Source organism: Pipistrellus hanaki (assembly GCF_964339955.1).
Source record: "Pipistrellus hanaki genome assembly, chromosome: 8".
NCBI lineage: Eukaryota > Metazoa > Chordata > Mammalia > Chiroptera > Vespertilionidae > Pipistrellus > Pipistrellus hanaki.
Window position 1 is genome coordinate 21,692,365 of NC_140510.1, and position 20,836 is coordinate 21,713,200.

The 20,836-nt window shown below is 36.5% G+C and overlaps 1 protein-coding gene across 1 annotated transcript in view; it reads right to left on the minus strand.

Annotated features, from left to right (window-relative positions):
• The window catches only part of LRP1B (LDL receptor related protein 1B), a 1,553,318-nt gene that overhangs the window by 253,133 nt on the left and 1,279,349 nt on the right, over positions 1-20,836 (minus strand). Inside the window, exons 44-49 of the mRNA XM_084892846.1 lie at positions 19,682-19,874; positions 18,824-18,949; positions 14,162-14,290; positions 11,909-12,028; positions 3,993-4,106; positions 3,601-3,750 (exon numbers count right to left, since the gene is read on the minus strand). Coding sequence (XP_084748972.1) covers positions 3,601-3,750; positions 3,993-4,106; positions 11,909-12,028; positions 14,162-14,290; positions 18,824-18,949; positions 19,682-19,874 — 832 coding nt within the window. The remainder of the gene's footprint in view (positions 1-3,600; positions 3,751-3,992; positions 4,107-11,908; positions 12,029-14,161; positions 14,291-18,823; positions 18,950-19,681; positions 19,875-20,836) is intronic.

Here is a 20,836-nt window from a genome sequence, read left to right on the forward strand (position 1 = left end):
GATTATGGAATACTGTTATATTATAACCTCAAAGAGTGGATATTTCAAGGTTGCAGGCTCAATCTCCAGTAGGGGGCATTCAGGAGGCAGCAATCAATGCAATGATTCTTTCTCATCATTGATGTTTTATCTCTCTCTCTCCTTTCCTCTCCGAAATCAATAAAAATATATATTTATTTTTAAATGGACAAAGGATTTGAATAGACACTTCTCCAAAGAGGACATACAGATGGCCAATATACATATTAAAAGAGGCTCAATGGCACTAATCATCAGAAAAATGCAAGTTAAAACCACAGTGAGATATCACCTCACATTTGTCAGAAGAGCTATCATCAATAAAGCAACAAACAACAAGCGTTGGGAAAGATGTGGAGAAAAGGAAACCCTCATGCACTGTGGGTGGGAATGAAAATTGATGTAGCTACTGTGGAAAACAGTATAGAGTTACATCTAAAAATTGGAAATGGAACTGCATTATGAGTGATTCTACTTCTGGGAATTTATTCAGAGAAACCCGAAACAGTAATTTGAAAGGATATATTTACCGCTAATGTTCAGTGAAGCATTATTTACAATAGCAAAGATTTGGAAGCAGCCCAAGTGTCCATCAGTAGAGTGGACAGAAAAGCTGTGCTACATTCACACAATGGAATATTACTCTGCTATAAAAAGGAAGAAAATTTTACTCTGTGACAGTATGGATAGACCTGCAGATCATTATGCTTACTGTTTTTCAAACAGTTAGAAAAAGGGCTGTGACCTTTTCATGAAAGGCATTTTTTTAAGAATGCAGGTGGCACTTTTCAGAGTTTATGTAGGTAAACATGATTAATAGTAAGATTAATTATACCTGTCTACTACCGTGTTTCCCTGAAAATAAAACATCCTTCGAAAATAAGACCTACTTATAGGTTTCCTTCTGAGTGAAATATAAGGCATCCCCCGAAAATAAGGTCCCCCTAGGCTCTGTCTCAGAATGAAAATTAATTTACCGTAAACTGGTAACTAGGGCGGCCCCAACTGGCGTCTAGCAACCTGTGACTTTATGTGGAGTCCTGACATCACTGCTGTGTGGGGGCGGAGCGGAGGTCAGAGTGAGCACAGGGCAGGAGAGAGGAGGAAACTTTCGCAGATGCATGTAGAAGAACAGGAGGATTAGAGCGGACTGGACAGGCAAAGGTGGTGAGAGCTGTTCTGTCTCTGGTGACACTATCTGATGCTCGCGGCCGCCCTCATGATGACTGAAGGTTCTGTCAGTGGCAGACCCTGCTCTAGCCCAGATCCAGACCCCAGCAAGCCCAGTGATAGTCTCCAGGCAGGCCCCAGGGGGTAAATGTCTGATAAAGGGGTAGGGGGGATGTCTGGTGAAGGTGTTCAGTGGCACAGGGGTGGGGGGAGGGGGATCACTTAAAATGACACAGGAGGATCAGAGGGGGCAATCAAAATGACACAGGGGGATCAAAAGGGGTTACTAAAATGGTAATCCCCCCTCTGATTCTCCTGTGCCATTTTGATTCCCCCCTCTGATGCCCCCTGTGTCATTTTAAGTGATCCCCCTCCCCTGACCTTGATACCCCAATTCCTCTTTTTTATCCCTAGAAATGAGCGCAAAAAGAAAAAGCTAATCCATGGAGTACAAGAAAGGAATCGTGGAAAACTCTTGGGGCCAAAATCTTACTGCTTTCTGCAAAGAGAAGATGTTGAGTATCCGATTGGTCCAAAAATGGCGAGCAGAGTATGATAACCTCATTGAACAAGTGGACAAGGGAAATGCTAAAAAGCGCCAAGTGTGGATCAGTCCGCAACCATTATTTTCCGAGCTGGAAGACCTGATCTGTGAATGGGTTGTTGACAGGAGAGCAAAGGCTTTGGTTGTAAAGAGGGCTCAGATTCAAGAATTTGCCCTTGCAATGGCACCACAGTTTGACATAGCCCCCGAAGACTTCAAAGCATCACAACACTAGCTGGATAATTTCCTTCAGCGAAGTGAACTGTCTTTAAGAAGATCTACAATATTGTTTAGGTTGGAAGATACTCAAGTTATTAAGCGAGCACTTGCATTCAAGTCCTTTATTGATGATGCTGACTTCTCTAAATACAATCTTTCCAACATGATTTCTATGGATGAAACTGCAGTGTTTATGGGCCAATCATCTCAAACAACAATTGAACAGCAGGGTGCCTCCTTAGTGTACATTCCCTCCACTGCTTTAGAAAGTGCACGTGTTTCCTGTATTTTGGCAATTCGTTTGGATGGCACTAAAATCCCACTTTTAATCATTTCTAAGGGCAAGAAGGAAAAGATTGAGCGTGTTTTGGGCGTTTTTATTCTTGAAACTGAAAAAGTCTGGGCCACACAAGCAGTTATAAGGAAGTGGGTCGATTTAATGCTGCCACTTGTTATGCGAGGGAGCCAAAGAGGTCTGCTAGTCTGGGATGCAGCCAGCACTCACCATGCTAAAGACATGAAGACATTTCTTCATGAAAGAAAAATAGATCAGATAATGATTCCCGCAGGAATGACGGCCTATCTCCAGACTCTTGATATTACAATAAACAAGCCATTCAAAGGCAATTTGTACATGGAAATTAATGGCTACATTGAAAATAGAATGGAGAGAAATCAGCTTGGAAACTTTGTGAAACCTAAACTACAAGAAGTTGTGACTTGGGTGAAGAATTCATGGGAGAAAATCACTTACAGTTGCATTGCAAATGCACTGCAAGCAGGCTACCTTGGCAAGAAGTACTCATTTAAAGGCAGTGCTATTGCTAAACATGAGAGATTTAGTCCACTGATTCTGAAAGAAATGGAGTCACAAGAAATTCACCAGGAAATTCAGGAATTGGATTGTTATGATGATGTTCCAGAAGATGATGACATGATTGTCATTGAGTAAATGAGTAGATTCTTGATATTGTAGGATTCACAGTTTGTCTGGTTTGTGTTGACAACTACCATACTACTGTACCGTATACAGGTAATAAATTTTCTTTATTTTCATTTAACAATAAATGTGTACTGAATTATTCTTCATGAAAAAAATATGACATCCCCTGAAAATAAGACCTAGAGCAAAAATTAATATAGGACACTGTCTTATTTTTGGGGAAACAGGATAGTAAACATGGCCCAGTAATGATAATAAGACTTACTAGTACACTACTATGCAAAGACATTATGTAAATTGCACCAAATTTTCTAACCAGACAATGCATACTGAAAAATAACACTGAGTAGAGCCATTAGTGAGAAATAAAGTCTTCCTCTCTTTAATCTATAAGTAGAATTTTCTCAGTATATATTACTTTTATGAAAGCTATAGGTTACACATTTTAAGTTTAATCACTAATTTTAAAAGGCTTAATGGTGAACTAAAAGAGGAAATTGATCCAAATGCAGTTTTCTTGAGTATCATTTTACAATTAATTTTTAAAAATGAAGTGGCATCTTTAGAATATTTAAGTTTTATTCTTATAATTGAATATTTATAACAAAAAATTAAAAAGTGTATCCTATACAACTAACCTCCAAATCTTCAAAGCAAAGCCTATTTTTGTTTGTTTGTTTGTTTAGTTTTGTTTTTCTAGAATTACCTGGGCATTTTAATTCATCTGAATAGTCTCCACAGTCATTGGAGCCATCACATATCCAGGTTGGCAGAATACACAGGGAGGTAGAATTACATCTTATGAACCCTGTGGTTTTCACTCCAAGTTTATAGAAGTGTGTACAGTCTGTGTTATCTACAAGGGGGTAAACAGAAAAATGAACAATACCTCAGAGGCAATAATTATCAACCTTCTGTATAGGTCATAGAGACAAGACAAGTTAGCTTAATTGAAGAAGTAAATAAGCAATTATTCTTCACAACAGGGGTTAATTACATATCAATTCCGGACAAGGTTCAGTGAAAAGTAGGACAGTGTTCAGTGCAATGCCAAGAGTGCGCAGGCATGAGCAACAGAACAGGAGCAGACTGTCTTACTGCAGTTCTTCTCATCCGAAGCGTCTGCACAATCCACGTTCTGGTTGCATCGTGCTGATCTGGGAAGGCAGGTCCCATCTGCACAGCGGAACTCAACAGTGGCACAGGTTGAAACTAGAAAGACAGGTAAATCAATTAGTAGAAAGTGGAAATAAAATATGATTTCTTGCTTTAACATTTTGTTTTAATGTAATTCCTGTAATTTGTTTGGTTTTGTGTTTTTAAGTCTGAGAAGTTAAACCTGACCTTTGGCACCCACCCCACAACCTTGAGTTGATGGATCTTGGATCCTCCCCTGTGACACAATTCTGCCTTCTGTTTTGGTACTTCCAGTACTGCACTGCAACTTCCTGTTTATGTATCTGCTCCCTCACTAAATTGTAGAGTCCAGGACAATAGGAATTGAGCTTTGTTTACCATGATAATACCATTCCAGGACTAAGGCAACCTACAAAAACAATGGAATGTTGCAGAAAATTCTCTTCCTCCAACTTCAACAGAGCAAAGTTCTGACACTAAGGAAATGCATGATTCAGAGCTTACAGGAAACCCCAGCCTGGTGGCTAAGAAGGAGAACATTCCCTGCTATGATAAAGAGAGATGGCCAGGCAGAGACTGTCTGAGAGGGAGAAATCACTGACCATGACCTTGAGTACTCAGAGTACTCAGTACTGCTGGAAAGTCATCCCTGTTAGGTGACATACTCCTTTTCATGGACATATCAGTAACATTTGGTACAGGAAATATGGATGCCTCAGGCCAAGAAACATAAATGTGTTCTTATGAGTGTCTATTTTTAGAAGATATGGCTTTCCAAGTCCCTGGGAGGCTGAGGTAAAAACCAGTTTCAATATGCTACTGTCATTATATAAACTTGGTACAGAATAGCTTATTTTTATTCCTACATTCCTTTCTATCTTGCTTACACATTCATTACCATATAATGGCTTCCGGCAGTATGCTGTGAACAGATGCATGGCATGCTATGTGTGTTCCATTAACTTCGGTGAGATTTTTATTCCAGATTTAAACTTCCACAGGTTGATTAGGTTGATGCAAAACCTGAAGGGCTCTTTGATTATGATACTTTTACTAGTGTTGATACTTTTAAAAGCCTATTTAATTATAAATAGAAATTATATCAATTGCAAATGGTTAAAATGCTATCTTAAAATATGCAAATTTTACTCGAGGGATTGTATGTCACTTGTATTTCATAATGCACTGCACTTATTATGTTTAATTGTCTTGCAATTCTATCATTATTTGTGTTCAATGATAATTAAAATAAATGTTTTATTGACAATTTGCAATTATAATTGCTTCACTGTTTTCTTTATTAAAATAACTTCTTATCATGTGAAACAAACAATGCTATTATGAGTAGATAAAAAACATTGCTCCAAACAGAAAAAGAATAGATATTTTTCTTTTATGTCTAAAAAAAGCAAGGTCTTTTCCATATTCTGCTCTATAATGTTTCACATTGAACACTTTTCAGTGGAAAAGTAAGTAGAATATATAACATGGAAAATAATGATGACAAGCTTTTACATTTATTTCTGATGTACCATCTATCAGCAGTCTGCTATTAAGAGGTTGAGTTATAAAAGATTGTTTATAATCCCTTTATTTAGAAGACAGAAATAATTTCTCTGTGAAACAATATTTAAGGTAGTGGTAATACTAGAGTTCATACAAAGCCTACAAAGATTTATCTCATAGTACACGTGAAGTTCCATATGTAGTTAGAGTTTAGGATGCCAGAAGGATCTCAGTGGGGACCATCGCACCCCATTCTGCTATTTCCATCTCCCTCCAAGCTTCCACAGACAATCTTCTGTGTATGTGACAGGGAATCAATCTGAGGGGTCTGGTGGCAGGCAGAGTGAAGAGGCAAGTTATGACTCATGAACATGGAGGTGGATTTCAGACAAAGGCCCGGAGATTCAGGGTTTTCACAAAAATGAAGTTTCAACAACAGCGTTGGGGGCTTTCAGGTGGAAGGAGGAGCAAAGAATGACTTTTAGAAAGAGGGAAATGTTGTGTAAGTAGAACACAGTGTTGGGTGGAATTGTGAGAAGGCAAAAGATATAAGGAGAGGAACTCTGTCTAGATGAAAAGAAACTCTTACTTTGAAGATCAGAAGATTGGTTAGGAGATGATATTAAAAGACAGGCACTGAAAAATAGATAAGGCTGGGAGCCAGGAGAACTGAGTAGAGGGTAGAATATTTGCAGGAGTCATTTTTCTCCCCTATTCCCAATCAAAAATAAACTCTGAATCTTGGTGAGGAGGCCTAGGAGTGTGTGCAAATAGGAACAAAAGATTATTTTACCACAAATACTGTTTCTGCAGAGTCCATGACTTTGTATAGAGTTTGGGAACCACCAGAGAGTTAAACAGGCTGATAAGTGGCAACCGAATTAGACAAACTAAGTGGTTGCAGAATTTCATAAGCAGCAAGGGCAAATGCTGGCTAACATGGCCAGCATTTGTAAGCAAGGAAGGCAAGACCCATGATAGAACACATCCACGGGATTTACAGAAACTTTATTGGATAAATAAACAAATGCCTCTTCTTCTCCCCTTCCTCTCTGTTCCCTCAACTAAATTCCTATTTCATGCTTATTTTGATTAGTCAAGCATTGAAATGCCTTTCACCCTGGGGTGAAGTTTGAGAGAGAAAGATGCCGGAATCACTAATTTGTCAAGTGAGTATGAAAGCTTTCTGAAAATTTTCCTCAGGCTACAAGTCCTGAAAAAGAGAAACAGGAAGAAAAAAAAAATTCCAATAAAAGATAAGCCGAGTGGGAAATACTAGACTTCTCCCTCCACAGAGTCCAAAAGGAAAAGGAAGCCTACAGACTGGGGCTGCCAACACCACAGCCACACCAGCACAACACCACAGCCACACCTACAAAGGCCACCTGGGAGCGGCTGCAGATCAGAAGTAGCAGCAAGAGAGAAGTAACACACTCCCCCACACACTGCCCTAATGTTATCATCTTACCCACTTTCTTTTCTCCATGGCAGTTAAAATATTCACTGAGATAGGAAAGACATAAGATGGGCCAGTATTTTTGTGCTTCTGAGGACACTCCTCCCACATAACCTAAGGCAGCCTTTTGTCTTCCAGCACTGCCCCCCAGTCCGTGGCAAAGGCCTATAATCTGGCAAAGGGGGAGGCGCTGCTGTGTCTCTTCTGTTTCCTTTCCCACCTCAGTTTTTATTTCATGGACTGCATGGTTGTTAAGTGTATGCAAGCCCAGAGGAATGATGGTTTCTTCTCTGGGCACGCTTATCTTTTTCCTTTAACTTGTTGTTTGTGAAATCTTCAAAGTTGTGGGGGTTTTTTTTTTGTTTATTTTTTGTTTTTTTATGAACTTATTTAAAAGCAAACACAAATGTCCTCTCTAGGTATCTTCAGAACTTCCTAGCTCTCCACTCCCCCCGAAGGTGTCCAGGTCGCCCTAGGAAGTTCAAGTATGTCCCACAGGTAGTATCTATATTCATCTCAGGGAGGAAAGGAGAGATTTCATGTACTCTCTCTGAATATATTCACTCAACCACTCACACACCCAGAAAAGGAATACAGAATGACAGAGTCTCTGAACAACTTCTCAGATCCGCCAGATGGCCTGCTGTCTAAAGCTTTCAGTCATTGAAAAAATAGCTGTAAAGGGACAGAAATAAAAGATTTATGAGGATTTGGGATTTTGCTTTTCCTCCAAAGGAGAAGAAACCACACATAATTCCTTATAATGCCCATTTCACTCTGTAAATAAATTATTGGATAAATAAACAAATTTGTAAAAAAAAATGTAGTAATATTAAATGCTAGTAATATTAGCATATAAACTAAACAAACACATGTAATAGTACTTCAAATAATTTGCAGATGATTCCACTGTAGCCTTCCTCTGTAGCCTGTCAAAATTTCCCTGGGCATATCAATTTTTTATTGTATGAATTTAATTTTTTACTTTTTATTTTATTTACATTAAAACATAATAGGTGGTTTGTGCATGTGTATGCATACAGACAGCAAAGCATGGCATCCCATGTTTCACTGACAACTGAAGTGAGGAGTGAAAAGTGAATTCTTTTCCATTCTCCCTGAGTCCTCCCATGCTCCTTTTCCTTCCCATCTTTTAGGAACTGGAAGTATGCAAGTGTTTGATAGACACATATCTAAATCACTGATTTATAAGATAACCTGACTTATGGAAAATGGACCCATGCAAGTATGTCCCCTGTGGTGTAAAATGCCCCAATAGGGACACTGTGTGAACAAATTTAACATGAGATAAAAATCAAATCTAAATGATGCAACTATGATGTTACTTTTCATTAAAAAAATGATCCCTTTATTTATTTTAAAGGGGCTAGTCCATTTACTTAAATTTATTAATTTTTAGTAGGCACTAGTACTTGAGCTTCCATGAGCATTTTTAGTTTCAAGTGTCCTACATGATAAAGGAAGAATGTCAAGGAAAAAGAGTTTGTTACTGTTGTCTTTTGAGATATCAAATTGTTATAAATTCCCTATTATTAGCACAAAAGAAAAGTTTTGACAGAAACACACAAATGCAGCAGTTCTGTGAGTGTGTTGCCAGGATGGTTATAGCACAGAAATCAGAGGTTAGACTAACAAAGGGAAAAGCACACTTGAAATTATTTTATTGTTATTCAGCAGCCTGCACTGATGTCATTAGGAACAAAAAAAACTTATCTTTATATTCTGGAAGACTTATTGCTGCAAAGAGCCACATAAGAATTTAATAAACACCTAGTGTGTACTAGGGACTGTGTTTTATGAACCCAAACACACTAATTTATTTACCACTTTTGAAAGAAAAATAATTTTCCAAGAAAACCCACAGCAACTTATTAAATTCTTATGGTTATTTTATGAATTTTGCTTTAAGATCCAGTTTCTGTATTTACTGTTCGTTCCTGCATATTCTAACTTGATATTTGTACCTTTATCCAGACATAATGTCTCTATTATATTCTCTTCTCCTGCCTGCAAACAGGTCATCCAACAGATCCACTTTCTGGTCTCCAAGTATCCCATCCTCCTTTTTTCCCAATGCTTATCTATTTTCCTGTTTTCACTGCCAGTATTGCATAGCAATTTATCATTTTTAACCTTTTATAGGTGATATAAAATAATAGTTGACTTAATTTGAAAATGTACTTGGCTCTTCCTATATACTATAGTGTGTTAGATGGCAAACGACCCAAATGTTTGACCAAGGTCACAGAGTCTAAGACAGGGGTCCTCAAACTTTTTAAAGTGGGGGCCAGATCACGGTCCCTCAGAGAGCTGGAGGGCCGGACTATATGAACTACTAATTCCTACTGTAACACCTCGGCTGCGCTCATTGCCCAAAAAACCTGGCGGGCCAGATCAGACTCCTCTGCGGCCGCATGTGGCCCGAGGGCCATAGTTTGAAGACCCCTGGTCTAAGACAACAAACTTCCCAATCATTTTCTGCCTACAAAATAATGTGTGCAGTCTGCCTACCTTTCTAATTTTGCATAACCTTCTTATTACACATGTACTTCTCACTTTTTCTTTACCAGCAATCTTTTCTAAAAAAAAGAGTCCATATTCACTGTGCTTACTTCCTTACCATATATTTTCTGCCACAATTTAATGTGACTGGCTTTTCCTCATCATTCCATTGACTTGAATTGCATGAAGATAACCAAGAGATTTTCTCCGATTTGTCATTACAATGGGCACTTCAGTCTATGCCTGCACTCTTGACTACTTTGTAACACTTTACAATGCTAACTGATCCTACTTTCTTAAAAAATAGTTTCTTATAAAAAATATTCTCTACGTCTCTAGGCCTATAACTCCCACCCCCTTTTTAAATAAGTGTCTTTAATTTTAAATTCAACAGGCAATTTTAATGCACTTCCTTAAAATGATCACTCCATACATCCTCTGGGCTTTCTCTCTTTAATAGCCTCAAATCAATACATCTGGTCTAATCTACTAGCTGAGGTTCAGTCCTATGCCTATCTGTAAGTCTTTGGAACAGTTCCATCACAATGTCTGCAGCTGCTCCTTGCTCAGAACGCAACTACCCTTATTATCTCATCCTGTCCCACACAAACAAAAGCCCTACAAAAACAAATTTTTAAAAAAATAACAAAGTATGTGATAATTTTAAAACAGGCAAACAATTCCACAAAATTTCTCTATTCTTTCCCATGATTTTTCTATGTTTACCATCCAAGAAGACTGGCTATTTTAGAGCAGTAAATTCAGTATGACACATTCTGGTAGAAATGGCCAATAAACAGGGAGGCGGACCTGAAGAGGGGGTAAGCTCCCTTTTAAAATGCTGTTACTCTTAGCTTTGGCCTCTGTGATAGCCTCCTGTTTTGTCTTTCCTATCAGCATTATAGCTTTCACTCACACAGTCACTGCACTTTTTAATTTTTTTAAGTGTAAATTTTAATCTTTGGGGACTGCTTTAAACCTTCAGCAACACTCTGATAACTACAGAATAAAGTCAATTTCCTTAACACGGCTTAACATGGCACAAACAAACTTTCATATCTTGCCTTCTTCCTCAAACTTGCCTCATTTTTTTTTTTTTTTACCGCTTTCTAATATGCAACCTGGCCTGGTGCTAGTCATATTAAACTACTTGCAGTTTTCAATATTAATCCCTCTACTCAGAATTCTCTTCTGTCTTGCTCATTCCACTGTATTTATAGTTTAAGACAAATTAAATTTATTTAATTTCTTTTTTTAGAACAGTTTAAATTTAATCCAGTCTATAAATATTTCAAGATATTTCCAAGCCAAAAGAAATTCTAATATGTACAATCATAGAACTTTATGTACATCTTCATCTTTTTAAATAACCATATTTCACATAGAGTTTAAATTCCTTGAGGACAGGCATTTAATTTTATGTTTCAGTCCTTAATACATTTTACCCAGTACTGTGTGTTCAATGAATGCAAAGGTTTTTGAAAGGAAATTAGTTTGCAAATATTGGTTGAGTCCAGCCTTTAGGAGACCTTAAATCTTAAACTAAAAACTTGTCATTGATTCTGCAAACATTGAACCTTCATTTGTGTTTTTTAATCAGGCAGTGATTTTTTAAGGCAAATATTTCATAGCATTTTCTAGATGCCAAGTTCTGTTCTAAGTTTATTTAACGGCAATGTGGTCATTTAACTGTCTTCTCTCACAGTTTGGAAAACTGAGGCACAGATTACTATTTTATCCAAAGTCACGCGGTCAGTGTTGGGGCTGGGATTCTAGCACAGGAAGTCTGACTTACTGATCTGTCCTAGGGGTCACTGTGGGAAAACCTTAAATGTGGTAGCATGACTCACAATGTTGGGATTCATTAGAAACAGCAGGGACAGGGAGATGATTTAAAGGGTTACTCTGTTAATCCAGGTTCAAAGTAGATTGAAAGGGAAACTATTGCAAAGAATTGGAAGATTTATTGATGACCGGACATGTGGGTGATGAAATATAGTGGATAATAATACCAATGTTTCCTGTCCATTCATTAAGAAAATGATTAGTTCATATGTGAAACAGAATTAATAAATAAAAAGGAACACTTTGGAGCAGTAAATTCAGTATTACACCTTCTGATAGAAATGTCCAATAAACAAGGATGCAGACCTGAAGAGGTGAGAGGTAACAAAAGTTTGAAAGTGAGCAAAATAATAGAAACTAGCACCTGAGAATATAATCATGATTTTCAATTAATTCTATTAACTCCCTTCCAAGGGTGTGATCCACAGATCTTGGTACGTGTTATACATCAAGTGGGTGAAACCATAGTGCTCTAAAGAATGGACTTTGGATAAGTTCTGGGATAAATTAATGTAATAATAGATAGACTAATGCAACATATATTTACCTTTACAATCCAGCTCATCAGAGCTGTCTCCACAGTCATTTTCACCATCACATAACTTGCCATGAGGAATGCAACGACGATTGTAGCAAGGCTTAAAACCTCTTCGACAGCTTCTGTTTTCTTAAGAATAAAAATAAAAACACATAATTGAAGGTCTTATAAAAAAAAAAAAAAAACTCTTACAGAAATAAAATCATCGATGAGATCTCACTCATAATGACTGGACTGTGGGTCTATAAAACAAGTGCTGAGCAGTGTAGAAGATACGGATTAGCAGTGTTTGATGAAGTATTTTAGTTTCAGTGATTCATACTTGAAGATCTCTTCAAATTATACCCTCATTATTGTTTCTGGCATCAGTCAGCACAGAAATAAACAAAAGCCACGTATTTTGAATAAGTAAATCTCTACCTCTACAGCAATAAAGACACTCTGACACCTACTTCCTATCTACTTTGCATCCTGCAGGGATTTTATATCAAGAAACAAAACGTAGCAAAACATATATTCCTGAATCACTGAATCCAAGTCACCCAACTATCCATAACTTTCTCATAAAGATCATCTAAAACTGTCTACCAGAATTTTCTAAGAAGAACTGCCTTCTGAATTTTATTTACTCTAGTGAGCGTCTCCTGATTTAGGGAAGAAGGTAACACTTACAATAATAGTAGCTGCCATTTACTGCATGCTAATTTTGTGCCAGGCTCTGTATTGAACATATGTAAATACATATATTTTTTACTTAATGCTCTCAATTAGAGCTAAGTTTATTTTATAGCTAGAAACTAAAATACAGAGAAGTAATACACTTGCTCACACTAGTCACACATTAGGAGGTTTGGGAACAAAGATGCAACCTCGGGTATGATTCCAAAGCTTAGAATCTGTATCTGATGCTGTCAAACTATATAGCCCAAAGCCCATCAGCTTGTTTTCTTATTATGACTCTGCAGCTGAGAAAAGTTTTTACGCTTTTAAAGGATTGCAAACTATTCTTTTTAAATAGGTCACATGGGGCAGATAGCACATACATCCCACAAAACTGGCCCTTTAAAAAAAAAAGTTTGCTAATTTCTGCTCAAACAAATAGAATCTGACTTCTAAGATGAAAATAATGTAAAAATACATTCTCAAGCTAATTCATAATAAATGGAAATTTGTAAGCTGATTATTATTATATGTTTTACTTAATGTTTTCATAGTGTATAGGGTATGGTTGTTCATTCAAGCAAATATGTCATTTGAGACAAATTACCTAATATTTTAGTTACAGATTAATCATACACAAATAACGTGTGACCATCATTTTCACTGATGCTATGTTATTGTGCAATGCAAAAGTGTGAAAGAACTGCCTGTGGATTTAGCAAGGTCCATCTCCCTCTTGTTTTAACATTACATTGAATATTTAGGTATGTTTATTATCCAAATAATATAACAAAGCAGAAAAGTAGAAACCAAATATTGCAATTCCAGATATTAATTTCTAAATTTTACAGAGCATACAACACCAATAGTATTATTTTGTAGCACAGAAATAAATCAGATCAGTTTAGAAATAATCTGAATCAATTCTATAATAACTCTGCATGGTTGCACAGACACAAATTTCCAGGAAAAACATTGCTGCAGTGAAGGCAAATATCAATTGTTTACTAGAGTCAAAAAGCCAATATCTGCTCCCAAGGCAGAGGGAAAGGCTATTAATTGGTGTCACCTACAGAGGCACAGACCTCCATGCTCCATGGAGACCGTGGCTAGAACAAACAGACTTTGCATCTAGGAACACTAGCCCTGGGTCAGTCCTGGAGGCAAAAATAAAATAGGCAAGACTTTGATATAAATCAACATGCTATTGCCTGACGATGGACCTTTGCTTCAAATTTAAACTGCAATGTTCACTGATAACTGATATTTCTGATGTACACTTTTAAGAATGTGAATCTGGAACCTATTGCTAAAGATGAGTAACAAGAGAGCTCAAAAGACAGGCTCCAGCTATATTTAAATTTTCTCTTCATGATGGAAAACCACGAGAAAAGTCTTTAATGAATACCAATGCTAATGGAAAAGAAATAAAGGACTCCAGTTGAACCAGGGCAAAGCCAAATCACTTGCCTTAGATCTACATGTTAAAGAGACACATGAAGAAAATCAGACATATAAACCAAATGGAGAAAACCAACAAAAAAGTATAAAAACAATTCCAAACTTCTCTCTGAAAGAACGAGTCATCTATTGGACACTTACCACAGTAGAGCAGTTTTTCATCGGATTTATCCTTACAATGAGGAATGCCATCACAGGTGAGTTGGTAGTCAATACACTCTCCGTTTCCGCATTCAAACTCTGAATACATGTTGCAGGAGGAATTTTTAGCTGAAAGGAAGTAGTGAAGGTTTTTATGTAATGGCAAATGTTTATTAACACCATAACAATTTTTCCTTAATCTTAATTATAAAAATAAACTAAAACTAATATAAAAGTAAGGTAAAAGAAAATGGTTCATGGTGATTCTTTATTTAAAAAATAATTAAAATATGCTTTGGGATTATTTTTCTTTCCCTGACTTGATATATATATATATATATATATATATATATATATATATATATATATATAAAAGTTGCCTGACTTTTTTTTTCTTTTATGCCTATTTGTATATTTTGTTAATTATTTGGTAATTGTACATAAATAGAGAGGAGGGGCTTAAAAGTGGATGTCTATATTTATGCATTTTGGTTAGCAGTCTAAAGAGAGACCATTAAATGCTCTTTGTACATACTGAGAATGTTTTTATGTTTTCTTATTGGACTCTACCATATATTCTTCAATACATTGAAATTTTCTAGTCCATAGAATTTTAAAAAATATATATTCCATTGATCTTCCACAGAAGAAAAGGGATAGGGATAGAAGGCCAGAAATGTCTATGAGAGAGAAACATCAATCAGCTGCCTCCTGCACACTGCCCACTGGGGATGCACCCACAACCAAGGTACATGTCCTTGATCAGAATCGAACCCAGAACCCTTCAGTCTGCAAGCTGATGCCCTATCCACTGAGCCAAACTGGCTTTGGCTAGAATTTTTATTTTTGAATGCTTAACTTGATTCATCTGACTTAAATCTCATCTAAAACTGGTTTCCTTCCCAACTAACTTCAGAAGAAATCTCCGTAGCAGCTACCAGCATTCAGAAGTATTGAAATGGCTGAACCTATTCTCATCAGCCACTTGTTTTATCTATGGTGGTACGAGGGAGCAGGCGGCCTCTTCCTGCCACACAGGCCCGGCCCCTAATCCATGACATGCACCAGATTCTCTGGGCAAGGACAACTCACAAACATGTGCTCTGGATGTTTAAGAGATCTAAGTGACCACTGCCATGTTGTCCCACTTCTTAACCTCAAGATTTTTATTAGAAATTGAAAGTCTGGGTTTTTATGTTATTTGCACAATTTGGAAGCATAGGCCAACAGCCACAAAATGCAAGATAAAAACTTTCTACAGCTACCGTAGTTTTCATCCTTGTGATGCCAGTATGTGGTCCCTGTTTTAGAAAGCTCTCATATGGAAAATAGATTCATTTTTATTCTTAAAAATGGATTTAATGGCCTTAGAAACTTTAGAAAACCAGTTTGTTTGTTTTTATTGTATTATGTGCTGCTTGCTTGTTTGTACTCACTCAACTACTTGCTGAATAAATGCAGTGAAATCCAGTCATACTAATTATGTTAGAAGCAATTAAAATTTATTTATCTCAACCAATACAGGAAACATTATTTAATTTTACAATTTTCTGTCAATTTCTTTTTAAGTTTTATTTCATGAATATTCCATTAAACAGCCACTAATACTCTTTGCTGTTTCCAGGGTCTTATTTCTTTATTATTCATAGAATTTAATTAATTTAAACAGAATATATATCTATCTATTTACATATCTATTATGTCTTATTGAACTCTTTTAATAATAGCAACACCCTCCAAATATAGTGGTGTGTTTTTTTCTTCTTGGTGAAGTCTAAACTTTACTGGTCAGTAGATAAAGTAGATTGCCATTTTAGAGAAGTAACAAAGAATGGAAAATCTTTAAATATTATTAATTCAAAGGAACAAGTGTTAAGAAGGGTATTAACATTGCTATACACAATCACCTCAGACCATGAACTGAACAAAATTCAGCCACTTACCCAGTTTATTTAGTCTATTTTAAATGCACCCTATTTAATATATAATTTCCAATGACATTATGATGGAAAATGGCAACTTTATTTTTAAAATAATTATTCCATTGCCAGGCTGGCATGGTTCAGTGGTTGAGCACCAACCTATGAACCAGGAGATCACAGTTTGATTTCAGTCAGGGCACATGCCCGGGTTGCAGATTCAATTCACAGGGTAGAGTGTGCAGGAGGCAGCCAATCAATGATTCCCTCCCATCATTGATGTTTCTCTCTCTCTCTCTCTCTCTCTCTCTCTCTCTCTCTCTCTCTGTCTCTCTCTCTCTCTCTCTCTCTCTCTCTCTCTCTCTCCTCTCTCTCTCTCTCTCCCTCTCTCTTCCTCTCTGAAAACAATACAAATATTAAAAAATAAAATAATTATTCCTTTGAGGAGATAAAAAATTATTCACAATAAGTATACTTTTATGATACAAAAGCAAACACTGTACAATTCATGCTTAGGTATCTTCATTTGATGAAAAGGGGTTGAGTATTTCCTCTGTCTTCCTAGAAACAAAAATATGGTTCTGTTATTTTATTTTTTAAAAATACATTTTATTGATTTCTTTACAGAGAGGAAGAGAGAGGGATAGAGACTCAGAAACATTGATGGGAGAGAAACATCGATCAGCTGCCTCCTGCACACCTCCTAATGGGGAAGTGCCTGCAACTAAGGTACATACCTTTGACCGGAATCTAACCCAGAACCTTTCAGTCCAAAGGCCGATGCTCTAGCCACTGAGCCAACCAGTTTGGGTGGTTCTGTTATTTTCTAATTCTTTTACTTTATCTAATTAAATTTACTATTCTTATTTATGTTATGCATATTGATAAGTTTAGCAATGTTTTTAAATAAAATAGAATTGTCTAAACTTTTTGTCCAGTGTTCTGACAACAGATGATTTTTCCTCCTTTGCCTCAGGGAGGAGTTAATAAATGGCCTTTCACCACTTTTAATACTGACACTGACATTCATGGATGGCTCTGGGTGAATTAATTCAGAGGAAGACAGATATGCCAGAAACATTATAATTTCTCAAAGATGAATTTTACAAGAAGTAGCCAAGAATGACTTTCCAATCTTTCTGTTGAACCACAGGATTTCAATATGAATGCCCAAAGGATACAGGATGCTTTTATAAAGGTTTGTCACCTCTGTGGAATCCACCATCACTTTACAGTTGCATGTGGAAAAACTGCACTTATTTAAAAGGATAGTTTTCTGTCTGATTCATGCTCTCCCATCAACTGGGAGAAACAGGTGGCTTAGTAGAGACAGATGTATCTACTAGTAATATATTTTGCAGCAAGGATAAGCATCCGCTGTATACAAATTAGCCTTGTTGTTATTACCAAAGGCATTGCTTCACTACTGGCCTGTGGCGGCCTGTGAATGGAACATCAGTGATTCTAATGCATGGCTAAAACTCCAGGCTTACAGATGGCATCAGATCCAGCCCATTGCCGCTGAAGCCACAAAGGCAACGTCAAAGAGAGGGTTTAAGCAATTGCCTAAGCATTTCAGGAAAATGATAGTTGATGAAGAAATATGGGGATTTGTGGCCCGAATTATTGAAATTGGCTATCTTCAGTTAAAATTCCCTGACAATTGTATCTTCCCCCTCGCTTGCTTTGGCACAGTTTCTTTTTATTATTATTTTATTTACTTGGCTAAGAAGTACCCATTTGGGTTGTGCTACCAATTTTCAAAGTGAGAAGGTATGTTGAAGTTCTTGTATTAGGTGCAGTGATTTCTAAGGTAAACAAAATGATGTCCAAGTCCTTGTATTAAAGAGTAGCTAAAGGATCCTTCTGGTAAAATCCATTATAAGACTGAAGATGAAGATTAAAAAAAAAATACTTATAGCCACTGATCTTATTTTTATAATGAAGACACATCTGCTGAATTTCCAAGATAAAAAAGTACTATGAGATGAGGATATAATTAGAGAAAATATGTGAAATATTGACACATTCTGAGAGTGAGTTCGTCAGTTTCCAGTAAGATGCTTCTTTCTCATCTGCCTTACACAGTATCTCAACGATAAAGAGGATTTAACCTGTTTTATGTTGCTGGCTAATTTTTCATGGCAACACTGGAATACTTAAACCCTTATTTATTTTAGAAACAATTTTTTAAACTTAGTTGTTAATAAGTGTATAATGTAATGGTACTAATTACAGATTTTAATGCCTTTGGGAGGTATGAACATCATGCAAGGCTGAAATGCTACATTCTTAATTGACAGATTGGAAATGATTACAAATAAGTCACATGAGCCATTCTCTCTCATTTACATACTGGGACAGGCTGTGAGTGGTTTTACTACAAGGCCACAATACCAGCCTGCATACCTATTTATTTCAGCTTTAACTAATTTTGCTGTTGATGAATGTTCAAAGTCATACATTTTCATATGATCACTGTGTATAGGTATTTCTTTAGATAGTCCCAAATCTTCCAGTCCACAATCAGTGACACCATGTGTGACTCTTTGGGTTAACATTATCTATCACATATGGCTATAGCAAAGTAGAATGCTGAATTCTCCTAGAATATACAGGTAAGTCAATGGGGCCTTGTCTATTGGAGGAGAGTTAAACTTCAAGAACATAGTCAAACATGCCAATGTCCATGTGCGCTGTTTTGAGCAGTGTGTCATATCACATTCGGAATCTTTTTACTTACTCACACATCGGTTGTCATCTACCAATATCCGATCTCCCCTGCAGGAACAGTTCACTCTCCCATTGGGAGTTAAAAGGCACAGGTCATGGCAACCTCCATTTAATAATGCACACGGAGAAAGTTCACCTGTAATGAGGAAGCCTTATTGGTAAGGTTATATTGATTTCCCATTCTGTGCTAGGTGTAGATTAACTGTTAGACTGCCTCAATCTCTTTAAAAAATCTTATAAACAAACAAACAAAAAAGATTCAGGACTTTAGAAAATCCAAATATCTCAAAGATACTAACATGAAAAAATATGTAACAGGGATCATGACGCTATCTAACACATTTATCAAGGATGCCATAGCACCAAATGCACTCATACTACTGGAGACCACACCAACACTACAAACAGCAATTTTGTAGATATTTCAGTGATTTAAAAAAAAAAAATTAAGCCCATGTGCAAAGCTTGCTTATTACAGGGAAGCAAGTTGATTGGAATGTTCAAAGGTATGAGGAGTGAGAGAGAATGGAATAGAATTCCAGAAACAAATAATTTAAAATGAATTGTTCCTTTGGTGATAAATTAAGAGCCACAGATATTTTAACTTACACCTTTTGAATAATTTCAATATTTTGAAATGTCAAATCCTGAGGAAATTTAACAAAATGAAATCCAACTAAGTATTACTGAAATACTTAGAGAGACACAAGCTAAGAGGCAGGAAGTCTCATGCAAAGTCACCATGAGCACTTCCAGCTGTTTTAGTGCCATTAGAATGAAATCGGATTATGGTAGGGGAAAAAAAGCACATAGAGAAATTTTTGAGAGTATATAATTAAGAAATAGATTTGCTTTCTTTGTAACTTACAGCTATTGGTGTCGTTGGCAACAGCTATGATCCCCATAGGCTGATGTGGAATGTCAGAGCGGAGGATTTTTGTGTCTCCTCCTGTGTACTTGTTGGAACGCAGGATAGCTCTTCTTCCCCAGTCTGACCAAAAGATGTAATTGTCATAAACAGCCAAACTGAGGAAAGTCCCTGGCCCCGATTTTACAATCACCTAAAATAAGTTAAAATATATATTTGTAATATGAGGATAAACATGTTCCTATATCCAGATCTATTTTTGGGTCAAAAATAAGGGATTATGATTAGTTATAGTTAATCAATGGAAACCATCAGACAAAAATGCATTTTACTACGTGTACTATTATAATATTCCTCATAGTTTATTTAAATGTTTTAATTATCCTTACCTTTTTTTAAAAATATATATTTTATTGATTTTTTTACAGAGAGGAAGAGAGAGGGATAGAGAGTTAGAAACATCGATGACAGAGAATCATCGATCAGCTGCCTCTTGCAAACTCCGCACTGGGGATGTGCCTGCAACCAAGGTACATGCCCCTGACCGGAATTGAACCTGGGACCTTTCAGTCCACAGGCCGACACTCTATTCACTGAGCCAAATCGGTTTCGGCTATCCTTACCTTTTGCAATGTGTTTACTGAATATTTTTAGTATATCTCTATTTACTACTAAGCTAATATGCAAGAAGAGATGAAAAAAAAATCAATGACTTCAGATTTCACTCTAAGACACTAAAATAAAAGTAAAATCTAAATAAAGGAAAAAATAAGAGTAAAAGAGAAATTAAGGAAAAATAAAACAAAGAATGAAGAAAAAAATACAACTTTAAAAATGATTATTTGAGAAGAATACAATGAATAACACATAATGATGCAGTGTGAATTACCTTAGGAATACAGATTTAGTTATCATTTTAAAAGTCTATTACTGAAATTTACCATTTAACAGCTAAAACAGGAAATCTCATATGAATATCACAATAAAGGCAGATAAATTATTTTATAGGATCTAACATCCATCTATATATAAAAAATACTAAGTGACCCTCAGGATGGAACAACCAGTTGCTATGATGTGCCCTGACCACCAGTGGGAAGATGCCCCAGGCCATGATCGCCAATGGAGCTTGCCGGCCAACCTCCCAGACCCTTC